This window comes from Ciconia boyciana, chromosome 5 (assembly GCF_034638445.1).
Source record: "Ciconia boyciana chromosome 5, ASM3463844v1, whole genome shotgun sequence".
NCBI classification, from domain to species: Eukaryota; Metazoa; Chordata; class Aves; order Ciconiiformes; family Ciconiidae; genus Ciconia; species Ciconia boyciana.
In genome coordinates, this window is record NC_132938.1 from 85,583,435 (window position 1) to 85,596,279 (window position 12,845).

General features: G+C 43.6%; 2 protein-coding genes across 3 annotated transcripts in view; both read left to right on the plus strand.

Moving 5' to 3' along the window:
• BMP3 (bone morphogenetic protein 3) overlaps nt 1–12,845 on the plus strand; it is a 293,266-nt gene that overhangs the window by 100,065 nt on the left and 180,356 nt on the right. The window contains exon 4 of the mRNA XM_072861545.1: nt 4,066–4,156. The gene's annotated coding sequence lies outside the window, so the exon portion shown is untranslated. The remainder of the gene's footprint in view (nt 1–4,065; nt 4,157–12,845) is intronic.
• The window catches only part of CFAP299 (cilia and flagella associated protein 299), a 239,618-nt gene that overhangs the window by 79,801 nt on the left and 146,972 nt on the right, over nt 1–12,845 (plus strand). For both annotated transcript variants that reach the window (XM_072861546.1, XM_072861547.1), the window contains exon 3: nt 4,066–4,156. In XM_072861546.1, coding sequence (XP_072717647.1) covers nt 4,066–4,156 — 91 coding nt within the window. The remainder of the gene's footprint in view (nt 1–4,065; nt 4,157–12,845) is intronic.

The window sequence follows — 12,845 nt, forward strand, 5'->3', positions numbered from 1 at the left end:
GTGCGGATAACAATTACAAATAACATCAGTCAGAAATGTACAGTGATGAGTACAGGTGACTGCAGTTAGCATCAGAGTGCCTTGTAAAGACGTAATGCTGCCTTGTAAATGGGGCTTTTACTCTGAAGCATCCTTCAGTAAGTATGCTGAGGCGTGAACTGAATGGTAGGAGTGGTTTGGGGCAGTGCACGAATGTTACGGTTACATGTGTGATGCTGGAGATGCATAAATTTATACTAATAATGAAATATTTTGTGCTCTCCTTGTCAAGGGCTGTTGTAACCTGCAAGCATGTTTTCCATAGTAATATCTATTTTGTAATCCTCTAGCCTTGTGAAGGACCTAATACGGATTTTAGGAAGTAACTTTTTTTAAAAAAAATTCATTTAAACAGCAAATTTTAGGTCATGGCGAGTGAAGTAACCCCCATTAGACGGGAGTAGTGTTCGGTGGGTGCTAGCGAATTCCTTGCTGCTCCTCCCTCCTCAGAGAACTCCCTCATCTCGCCTGGCAGGAAGCTGGAACAAACATTTACATGGCCTTCATGAATTCCTGACTAGTCACACCCCAAACTTTGAGCCCATTTATGTGTGTGGGAACTTCTGCAGAGTGGAATGCCTTGATCTTTTCTTCTCAGTCTTCTGCTGTGATAGTAAACTAGAGCGTGGAGAATGTACGTGCTGCTGTGGCAGGGAGAGAAAAATCTCCTTTCTTTCTCAAAGACTGGCTAGTAACAAACGCTCATACAATGTTCCCATAAATGCTGCGTTTTCCTAGTGAATACGGGGCCTTATTCAGATGAGAACCATGTATAATTGGGACTTTTTAAAACCGGTTCAATGCAAATATATGTCTGCAGAATTTTGCAATTCTTACCTACAGTTTATTAAACTCAGAGTGATTTTTTTTTTTTTTTTTTAAACCAGTTCAATGCAAATATATGTCTGCAGAAGCTTGCAATTCCTTGTGGACAGATTAAGTCAAGTCAGTTAATCTTAGGTCAGTTACTAATTGATGACTTTTGATACTGAAATGAGCCTGGTTTAAACCAGTCTTAAGAATATTCATGTGACCTTTTGTACTGTTTTAACTACCTCAGTTGAAAAATCTCCCTTAAGGTAAATGGGTGCGCTTTTCTGCTGCAGGCAAGCTCTGAGAGGAAAGATGGATCTCCGAGCTGGGATAGCAAGGCAGAGGATGCACATCCCAAGGGGCAAAGAAGTGAAAAAGACCAAGACTCAAACAAATAACATAAACTTCATGCAGGAAATAAGGGAGTAAATCCTTGCCAATTAAAAAAAGTGGAAGGTCTACCAAGTAGCTCTTCGTCCCTACCTCAGGAAATACTTGCTTAGATGCTGGGGGATGCTTCCTGATCCTGGAGTTTTAGAAATCGGGTTTTGAGTGTTAAGCTCCTCATTCTCTCTAACACTCTTGTTTTCTAAATTTATAAAGGTTTACCTCAGAATAGCCTGAGCCTATTTCTGCTTTGTAATCCAAATTTAACAGTGATACCTTCTGTTATTCTTTCTCCAGTAACAATATATATAGTAATAGTTTATATTTAAAAGGGGGGATTTTGAAGAGGTTAAGAGTTTGATAGAGAGGACACATCTTGTGTTTTGTTACTGCACTCACTGGTCCCATGAACTTTTTTTTTTTTAATACTTTTAGGCAATTAGGCACGATGTCATGAGGGTAAAATGATGTTGATATTTTAAAAAAATGTTTCTCTAAATGAACAAATGTTTCCTACGTTTCTCAGATATGACTCAAGAATAATTTTGCTTGATTTCTTTTTTAGGGGGGACGACTTCTGTCCCACCCCCTTCTTTATTACAAAAAAGCAGCCGGTTAATACTAAGCTCTGCTCTCAGTGATGTTGCTTCTGTGTCACTTCAACCATGATGTGTTGCATTCCTAGTGTTTTATTCAGCCATAATATTATTATTGTTGTTTTTTTTTCTCACGGGCCATAGGAAAATGAGTTTCAGTCAAATCCAGACTCTTCCCCCCCCCGGTTTTGTAGATGTTGAAGCATCTTCTACAGAGCAAGGGGCCTTTGTGGCTGAGAATAGTTTCTAGGAAATACGTATGTATCAGATGATACCTTTTCCCATCTTGCGTCTTTGAGAAGTTAGACTTCCTGAAATAGACCCAAGTAGTCACCACAGCAAGTAAGGCATGATAATGCCCTTTTGGAATTATCTCAAGGACTGTGAAAAGCTGCTGCCTTACACCCGTGACGCACCTGTGAAATTTTAGCTCTGTGTTTTAACACTGTGATTTTTGACCTAGACAGGACCACCCAGTGATACCTCGTATTTTTCAGAAACAGTGAAGCTTTATTTCAGGCATGGCTCAGTGTGTTCTAATGCAGAAGTAACGATACTTACTAAAAAAAGAAGTTTTATACATCTTGGTGTTCTGTAAGTGGGTCAGTGATTATTTTTGCTGGTTATTGAAGGATGGGAGGAAGACAAGGTGTTTAAGGAAAGGTGAAGTCTCGTATTGGAACATAAGACTCAAGTGGATGAAAAGACATCATCTTTCAGGCACCCACACCCTTTTTCCAGTTCACAGTCGGAGCCACAAACTTCACGTGAAGTTGGCTAGAACAGTTGTCAAACACAGATTTATTGTTGATTTAGTATTAACCTGTGCCAGAGAAAGGAAGACTTTGGGAATCTAGAATTCATAACTGGACAGGAAAATGAAAACTTGATACTCCATGTCTTATCTGTCTTTTACATCTAATTGATTGAGGTGTTTTAATCCATATGTTAGTCTTTCATTTTTTATTTTTACAGTGCAGCAGATGCACTTCTGAAACAGCTTCTAACCAATGTACTTCTGGATAACAGCTGGTAAAGTGACCAGAGATTGACCTGATAGCTCTACATGAATTTTGAAGCTTAGATGCAGGCTTTTCACTCGGTTTAAGGACACTGCCATGCATGTCTACATTTAGAAACTTACCAAAGGGAATTTTTCAGTTTTTGTGGCACTCTTTTATTTGAAACTTGATACGTTATACACTTGCTGGAAAGATCTTTATTGATGCTTTATTCTGTCTGCTTAGATTGACAAATGCTACTGGTTTTTATTGAAATATTCACATCGAGATAGTGGGGGGACGTAATGATCTTTCCCCTTTCAGGTAGATCCATGCTGAACTCGGAGGCACTAGTTTGCCTTGGGTTGCCCGAGAGAGCGCTTTCGGGTCAGCATTTGCTACTTCAGACGTTAAAAGGAGAAAAGTTCCCAGTGAAGCCACTTTAGTGCAGGATTTGGGAAGTCTCCGCTTCCTTCTTGTGTGTGCAAAGTACGCTGGAGGGAGTGCAATGACCCCTACAGATGGAGAAGGGCTTTAGATTAGGCTCAGAGACTTGCAGAAACCATTTTCAAGGATCACTTTTTTGTTGAAGGGTTTGGCCACTATTCAGTGCTTTCGTCCATCTGATGCATGTTTTTTATTTTTAATGACTGTTTTAATTCTAGGGCACTATGTTCAAAGGCTAACAAGTAATTTTTAGTGTATGGTATCCTTTCCTGTGGATTTTTTTTTTGTTGCTTTTTGTGGAGCAAAATCAGTTTTTCATTTCATGCTTTGTGCTTAAGGATACAGAAACTATATTGACCCTACCACACTGAGCAGTCTAAGTATGTAGTAGTTGATTTGATTAGTTGCTGGCTGAAGAATAAGGTATTAAATCTGTTTAAGTTTATATTGGTACACTGTGAAAATTTGGTATTCTTGTGTAAATGTGACCTTGGCCATAATTCTGGAGATGTAAAATAAGCACTTAGATTACTCCAGATATATAATTGAAAATGTGTGTTAGTAGAAGTCACCTTTTGATAAGCTACTATTATATCGTACATCTGCGGTAGTGATGAATTTTGAAGAGTGGTTTAAGGGTTTATAAAAGCAGAACAGGCAATAGGAGAATTTGCTATGATAGTGAGGACTGTCTCCTTATATTTACAGAACGCTTAACCCAACAGTGAACCCGAAGTTGGTGGCAATAATTAATAATAATAATTGTACCATTTTTTTTCTAGGTCACTAGCAAGCACAGGAAAAGAAATTAAAGATAACTTTTTGCGGGCCCTGGCAGAAAGAGAGGAAGCCAATCGTACCGGAAAAATTTCTGTGAGTATCTGTGAGATCACAATATTCTTAACAGCTTAAAAATGAATAGGAAAATGAGGTATTTTACAGGAAAACTTCAGGTGGAACATTTGGAAAAGGATATTTGATTTAGGAGAGATTTCTTGAAACCTAGGAATTTTTTGATCTTAGTTTTTTTTTTTCTAAATAAGCAAAGCATATGAAAAGACTGCCCAGAAGTCTACAAAAGGTAAGTGATGAGCTGAAGGATACGAGAGGAAAAACATCTAGCAAAGTGTATTTTGATATCATAAGAAGTTGTAGATTACTGCCTTGCAAAATTCATTCCCACGTGTGCTTTAAAGAGAGGAAGACGCAGCCTGATTGTTGGGAGAATCTCTTTGAAACTCATTAACACTGGTGCTATTGGAGCTTCCCTGCTGAGTTTTGGTGGGGTGCTTGATATGTTGCATCTAACATAGGAAAGTGTTACGAGTATGGCCGTGTGCCTCCCGACTCAGCCGGCTCGTACACGCTAGCAAAGCTGTCTGCGCCCTGTGCTTGCCGGTGCTTTACTTGACCAGGATAATGCTGGCAGAGGCCGCTTGGCAATCTCTCCTGCTTTGCCTGTCACTCCCCCACATTCGTGTAGGTATGCTCGGGGGACAGCGTTGCTGAAGTTGAAATTGCCAAATATAGCTGGATCACTAGCCTTCAATTTAAAGGGAGGATGGTCCTATATCCTTGGCTTTTTAATAGCTTCAGTGTTGCACAAAGAAGAGTTTGTGCCCGCATGCTGTACAAGGAGGGAAGTTATGAGTTTCAGGATTTAAGTTCAATCTGCTTCTTTATAATCTTCATAACACACCTGAAAATGAGCCCAGAATGGTCATCCTGGTTTTACTGCTGTGTTGAGATGGAACAGTGCCGTTTCTTGCCGCCTTTATGGGGTAGCAGGAGCCTGGATTTCTGTCTGTTAGATTGCCTCTCGTGTTAAAGGAAAATAATAAAAGTGAGTGCAAAGGCAGCATGGGGCATTCTGGAAGTCAAAAGTGATGGTGATCTTATTTCCTGGTTCTGCTTGCTTAGGAAGTTGATCAGGCATACACTAATGATTTTTTTTTTCCTTTCTTTCAACTCTCCTAATGGAATTAAAAGCATAACTCCCCTCCCTCCCTTCCGTAATTCTAGGGTCGATATTTATTCTTCTATGGCTAGCTAATTAATCTCTAGAATTTGCAGAGGAAATGCTGCCTGAAGTGTGGTTTCACAACATATGTGAGCAAGCTTTCTCAGGAAGCTTCAAACACCTTGTGGTTTCAGCTGGCTGACAACCATCCTGGGAACTGTGCTTCTCGGGATATTTAGGGATTTCTATGAGAAGTAGGACACAAAAGGTTAAAGGTATGGCAGAAATGAGATAGGGTGGAACAATGCCGTGGTCGTTTAACCTTGACAATGGAAGCACTCTGTCACTTATTCCACGTATTTTACCATAATGTTAAAAAAGAAAAAAAGCAATTGCTAATTGCAGCACCTTAGTCTTGGAGTTCCCTTTCTGGCTGTGGTTTTCTGAGCATCCTATAAAGGAAATGTAATTTCTCCATTTTACAGGTGGGGGCCCTACCGAGTTTCGCAGAACCCTTGCAGTGCGGAAGGGGCTGTCAGTTGATACTAGCAGGTGTTTCTGGCTTTATGTAAAGGGAGCAGGGCTGAGCCCAGCACTGCAGACGGGCAGAGACCTCCTACAGGTTGATTCCAGTCCCCTCACTGTGCTGACGGGGTGCTGCGTGGATCTGGGGGTGGGAAGTGAAACGTGCTTTTCTGTTACCATGGAGGGCCTAAGCAGGGCACTGGAAAGAGTTGAGGTCGGTAATAGGCTTCTGGGGCTTGTGGGCACAGCGCAGTAGTGTTCATTGAGCACCTGAAACTGGACCCAGTGCACTCTGGGAACTCCTGGAAGCTTCTGCTAGAGATTCCCCTCCTTGGGTGAAACTCAGCCCCGAGAAACCCGGACAGAAAAAAGTAGAATAGATTCATATGCTTAAAATATTTTTTTTTTTTAAACTCCTTGGGTTTACCGAACCCAAAGAGTTTTTGGGGGGATTTTTTTGTTTGTTTCCTTTTCTGATGCTCTGAGGCATGTCTGTATATGCTGGAGCTAGTTTGGTTACCCTCTCTGCTCTTGTGCTGTTTGTCCTTACACTGCTGCAGCAGAGGATATTGAAAGAAGCAGGCGGGAGCCACCGCAGCTTTGTTAGGCAGAGCTTGGATTTGGGAAGCACTAGTAAGGTTTTAGCGCTCTGCCTGGAGAGTTGCTTGTGGGGCTCTAAAAGATGAAGGTAGATAAGTTATGGGCTAGCCTTGAAAATTGAAATAAAAAATAAATAGTAAGTGTCCCGTCAAAATGAAGACAGCTTGTCTCAGTTCCCAAGTTTCCAGGCCTCCTGCAGAGATACAGTTTCTAGGCCCCCAAAACAGCCTCTGGTTATGTATCAAAAGTTTTTTGAACAGTGAGTATTATTACAAGCTATTCAGTACATACCTAGATATAATGAAGCGTATCAAGTGTGCAATTTCAGCCGCAACTCTGACTTTTCTGCAGTTTGCTGGTTTACAGGAGACCCCATAATGTTTTCTGAATACACTTCAATGTGGGAATGCATTTCAAATTGTGATTCAGAACATAAACCTGTTGGCTGCAATAATAAATGCACACAAAAGATGTTTTTGTTTTTTACTATTGCGTACCTCATGAACCAACAGAGAGAAGGTATTCCCCTATGAAACCATGTTGGTTTTTTTTTTAATCTTGACAGTGCCACCTATATTACTACTAGGGCTACAGACAATTCTGTACATTTTTAGGGTTTGCACTTGGGCTCTAAGACCATGTATGCTGGTTGCTGAGAAGACCAGCCTACCCAAAGAAAACACTGCCTATTTGGAAAGGTAAAACTGCTGCCAAGCAACGCTTATGATGCAGGATGCTGTCTGTGTGAGACACTTGCATGGTTTCTCTTCAGGATATCTAGAACCTGCTCCTTCAGTGATATCACTGCTCTCTTCAGTGATATCTAGAACCTGCTCCTCCTTTTGAGATGAAGGCAGTGCAAGCCATGGGACTTGCTTCCAAGTCATGCAAGTTGGACTAATAAAAATGAGAAACACAGCAGGGAGTCATCATATGACTTCCCATCCTCCTTTGAATGGCACCACGTGACAATAGCAACTTGGGTCTCTCTGAGCCAATAAGCAATTTAATTAAATCCCTGGGATTACTTACAAAAGACTCGTCAAGGGTAAGACTAGCTTTTCTCAGTCCATCCAGATAAGGATGTATAAGGCTTTGTGGTCTACGTCAGAAATCACTGCACACCTGTGACAGCGTTGTCAGGATGAGATTGTCTGCCATGGTGGTCCTCAGCACAACAGGAGTTAATGCTACTTGATGGGGTTACCTGCTTTAGAGCTAGACTTCAGGGTTACTGCAGAAATGGGAGATGAAAAAGAAAAGGATCTAAAAAACTTTCCAGAAGCTGAATGACTGTCATCTTGACAAAGCTTTTTGTAATCCTTACTTTGCTCTAGCATTATGCATAGCAAGGCTCAGCCCTTTATTTAAGGGTTAGCAGCACTTCTGCATGTCACAGTGACAGGGATATTACATCGAGGAGATATAATGAACAGTGTCAGTGCTCTCACCTGATGTTGCTGGTGGGAGCTCTGCTGGTATGTCTGGACCCTTAGAAATCAGCCTCTGCTAGAAGATGATTTTTTTTTTGTTTGTCTTCTCTGGATATACAGCCAGCCTATCGTATTTGTACAAAAAAATCCCAACAAAACAATAAAACCCCACAAACCCAACAAAACAAAAAAACCCCGAACAGAAAATCACCACCCAACACAAAAAAACCCCCACAAAACCAGAACAAAACCAATCACAAACCAGCAAAAAAACTAAACCAACAAAACCAAAATAAAAAAAGCAGGGTAAAATATCTCCTCCTTTTCTCACATATAGTGGGAGGAGGAGGATCAAAAAGACACCCAATCTGGAAAACTGCACTGTACTGTGCCTGGAAAAAAAACAACCAAACAAAACAACCTCTCAGCTGTGCTTGGTGACTGTGTGGCTTGATTAGCTGGGGTTCCCGTTTCCTCTCTGTTTCATATCGGCTTTTGCAGGTCATCCATATGTCAAGTTGATCTGGGAGGTAGAGGCTCTAAAATGAGCCTGTCAGGGCAGAAGTGTTGCATATATTTGCTTATTAACCAGTTCCATTCAAAAACTTGATCCAGAAAAGCTTATGTGAGAAATAAGGTCTATGAGGTAGAAGATAGTTTTAAAAAATGTGCAGGGGCTGCAGGGTAAGGTAACAACGGGCTGCTGATGGATTTTGGCAGGACTGGTGAATTCTCTGTGCTCTCATACATGAGAATTCACCTGAAATCCAATGCAAGTCTTATGATGAGATGACCTCGGCAGGCAGACACGTCTCGACTTCTTTACACAGGTGTATGTTTACCCTATCTAGCCCTCACCTGTACTCTGGTATGCATTAAATATTACTTGTTTATTCAAGGTGATAAAGGCCTCTATGGATATCATAGCTTATATTTACAAAAGCCTTAGGAAATTATGCAATACTCAGGGAACTCCTTTTTGTGTCCCAGAGCAAGCCTCGCGGTTACTGTGTGAATACCTTGAGGCTGATCTTTTGGGAGAGGCTTGGGGTGATGGGGCCGAGAGGAAGACTACAGCTACACTGATGTATCTGAAGACATAGGTACCCTGTAAGCTTGGATTTGGGTTTCATGGTGATGGGAACAAGTTATGGCTATATTCTTGCAGGCATCAGTGCCACCATCAAAAGTGTTTAGGCACTTCAAATAATTAGGTGGAATCTGTTGCTAGAAATTAGGGACACTAGTAAGCTAAGGATTCATCTGTCCTCCCCATGTTTCACTGATGGGGGGGGGGGGAAGGTTTCCACAAAAAAAAAAAAAGGAAGAAAAGAAAACCCGATGTTGCTTTTTTCAGTCGTGTGAGAGCTACAACCAGGAGATAAGATGAAATTCATGCCTAGTAGAATGGAACTTGTTTAGTTTTTTCTGCACTAAGTATTGGCTGTGAAAGCAGATACATGGCTGGGCCTTTTTGGCTTTGAAATGTGTATTATGGAAGCTGTGCAAAAGCACTGGTTACAGTTTGTTCCTTTAGAGCTATTCAAAGCAACCACTGTAGCTGACTCAGAAAAACTTGTCAATTAGGCACTTTTCAATATACGTTTCCTGTGTTGAAAACTCAATGAAGTACAAGATTGCGTTGTATATGACCAAACATATTGCGTTGACATGATCTTTTTTCTCTTTATTGTTTCCCACCATCTATGAAGCGTTTCCTCTCTAGAAAAAGACGGTAATACAGAAACGTTTATTTCCTTTTTAATTCAGCCTATGTTTGTCTGTTGAATAAATTGTTATTGAAAAAACAAATCACTTCTGCCCTGGAAATACAAAACATATATCAAATTCTGTGTCATTGGAAAGAGTGTAGTATGAAAGAAATCACAGAGTTACAGAATCATATAGGTTCGTAAAGACCTTTAAGATCATCAAACCTAACCATAAACCTGACAGGGCCGAGCCCACTGCTACACCATGTCCCTAAGCACCTCATCCAAATGTCTTTTCAATACCTCCAGGGATGGCGACTCCACCACTGCCCTGGGCAGCCTGTTCCAATGCTTGATAACCCTTTAGGTGAAGTAAAACTTCCTAATATCCAGTCTAAACCTCCCCTGGAGCAACTTGAGGCCATTTCCTCTGGTCCTATCGCTTGTTAGCTGGGAGAAGAGACTGGCACCACCTCTCTGCAACCTCCTTTCAGGCAGCTGTAGAGAGCAATGAGGTCTCCCCTCAGCCTCCTTTTCTCCAGGCTAAACAACCGCTCCCCATCAGCCTTGTGCTCCAGACCCTTCCCCAGCTCCGTTGCCCTTCTCTGGACACGCTCCAGCCCCTCCATGTCTCTCTTGTAGTGAGGGGCCCAAAACTGAACACAGCATTCGAGGTGCGGCCTCACCAGGGCCAAGTACAGGGGCACGATCGCTGCCCTGCTCCTGCTGGCCACGCTATTGCTGATACAAGCCAGGATGCCATTGGCCTTCTTGGCCACCTGGGCACACTGCTGGCTCATATTCAGGCAGCTGTCAGCCAACACCCCCAGGTCCTTTTCCGCCGGGCAGCTTTCCAGCCGCTCTTCCCCAAGCCTGTAGCGATGCCTGGGGTTGCTGTGGCCCAAGTGCAGGACCTGGCCCTGAGCCTTGTTGAACCTCACACAGTTGGCCTCGGCCCGTCGATCCAGCCTGTGCAGGTCCCTCTGCAGAGCCTTCCTGCCCTCCCGCAGATCAACACTCCCGCACGACCTGGCGTCATCTGCAAACTGACCGAGGGTGCGCTCCATCCCCTTGTCCAGGTCATCGATGAAGACATTAAACAGACGTGGCCCCAGTACTGAGCCCTGGGGAACACCACGTGTGACCGGCCGCCAACTGGGTTTAACTCCGTCCACCGCCGCTCTTTGGGCCCGGCCATCCAGCCAGTTCTGTACCCAGCGAAGCGTACACCCGTCCAAGCCACGAGCAGCCAGTTTCTCCAGGAGGATGCTGTGGGAAACGGTGTCAAAGGCTTTGCTACAGTCCAGGTAGACAACTCCGCAGCCTCTCCCTCATCCATTAGGCGGGTCACCTTGTCAAAGAAGGAGATCAGGTTAGTCAAGCAGGACCTGCCTTTCCTAAACCCACGCTGGCTGGGCTTGATCCCTTGGTTATCCTCTACATGCCGCGTGATGGCACGCAGGATGATCTGCTCCATCAGCTTTCCCGGTACCGAGGTCAGGCTGACGGGCCTGTAGTTCCCCGGGTCCTCCTTCCGGCCCTTCTTGTAGATGGGCGTCACGTTGGCTAATCTCCAGTCAACTGGGACCTCCCCAGTTAGCCAGGACTGCTGGTAAATGATGGAAAGGGGCTTGGTGAGCACATCTGCCAGTTCCTTCAGTAGTCTCGGGTGGATCCCATCAGGCCCCATAGACTTGTGAGTGTCTAAGTGGTGCAGCAGGTCACTGACCATTTCCCCCTGGATTGTGGGGGCTCCGTTCTGGTCCCCGTCCCTGTCTTCCAGCTCAGGGGCTGGGTACCCACAGAACAATTGGCCCTGCTATTAAAGCCTGAGGCAAAGAAGGCATTAAGTACCTCAGCCTCTTCCTCATCCTTGGTCACTGTGTTCCCTCCCCTGTCTACTCGGGGCTGGAGATTCTCCTTAGCTCTCCTTTTGCTGCTAATGGATTTGAAAAAGTACTCTTTGTTGTCTTGTACAGCAGTAGCCAGATTGAGTTCTAGTTGGGCTTTGGCCCTTCTAATTTTCTCCCTGCACAGCCTCGCTACACCTTTGTAGTCCTCCTGAGTTGCCTGCCCCTTCTTCCAGAGGTCGTAGACTCTCCTCTTTTTCCTGAGTTCAAGCCAAAGCTCTCTGTTCAGCCAGGCCGGTCTTCTTCTGCACCGACTCATCTTTCAGCACCTGGGGACAGCCTGCTCTTGTGCCTTTAGGACTTCCTCCTGAAAGAACGTCCAGCCTTCCTGGACCCCTCTGCCCTTTAGGGCTGCCTCCCAGGGGACTCTGTCGACCCGTCTCCTACACAGGCCAACGTCTGCCCTCCGGAAGTCTAAGGTGGCAGTTCTGCTGACCCCCCTCGCCGCTTCTCCAAGTATCAAAAACTCTATCATTTCGTGTCCACTCTGCCCAAGACGGCCTCCAACCATCACATGGCTCAGAAGTCCTTTTCTGCTCACAAACAAGAGGTCCAGCGGGCGCCTTCCCTCGTTGGCTCCCTCACCAGCTGTGTCAGGAAGGTCTCTGCCACGCGCTCCAGCAACCTCCGAGCCTGTTTCCCCTCTGCCATATTGTATTTCCAGCAGACAGCCGCTAGGCTGAAGTCCCCAAATGAAACTGTGTTTCCTAGGCATAGATGTCATCTTTTTATTTCATCATTTGAAGGCTTAGTACGCATTTCTCTGCAACTAAAAGAGGGTAGGGATGTGTGGAAATCATGTTACTTGAGACTTCTTATGCAGATGACAAGCAGAACCTTTTTTCCTTATATTTTATCTCCAGAAATCATAGGCGCGATTGTCTGCTACTGTTCCTGTACTATGCTGCTGCACGTTTGGCAACAGGTGTAATGGAGTATAAAAGCACTTGGAATGCTTGGAAGTGGGGCTGTTGGATCCAGAGTCCTCTGAACCTCAAAAACAGATGTTAGGGAGCTGGCTGTACGTTTATGGTGTAGTTTTATTTCTATTATTTCACTTGTAGGATCATGGAGTACTGGCAACAGAAAGGGGATAAGCAAACAAGCAAAGAATGTTACTTAAAGTTATACAGCACGCTAAGGCAACTCTGAAGTTCAGTCTGATTTTTCTTTGTGTTTATCAAATCTGTTCTGGAGAAATACATCTGAAAAAGGACCAGTTAATATAATTATTATCCCCCCCGCCCCGATTCCTTCTGTGTAAGCTGTAGGTGCAATATCGTGGAAAAATCATTCTGGTTTAATTGTAATATGTGGTTTGTAGATTATTTTAAATGCCTAAAATTTGCATGATTAGATATAGCGTGTGTTTTCCATGGGAAGGCTGCAAAATTGAAACTCCATGTAGAAAAGCATGTGGGA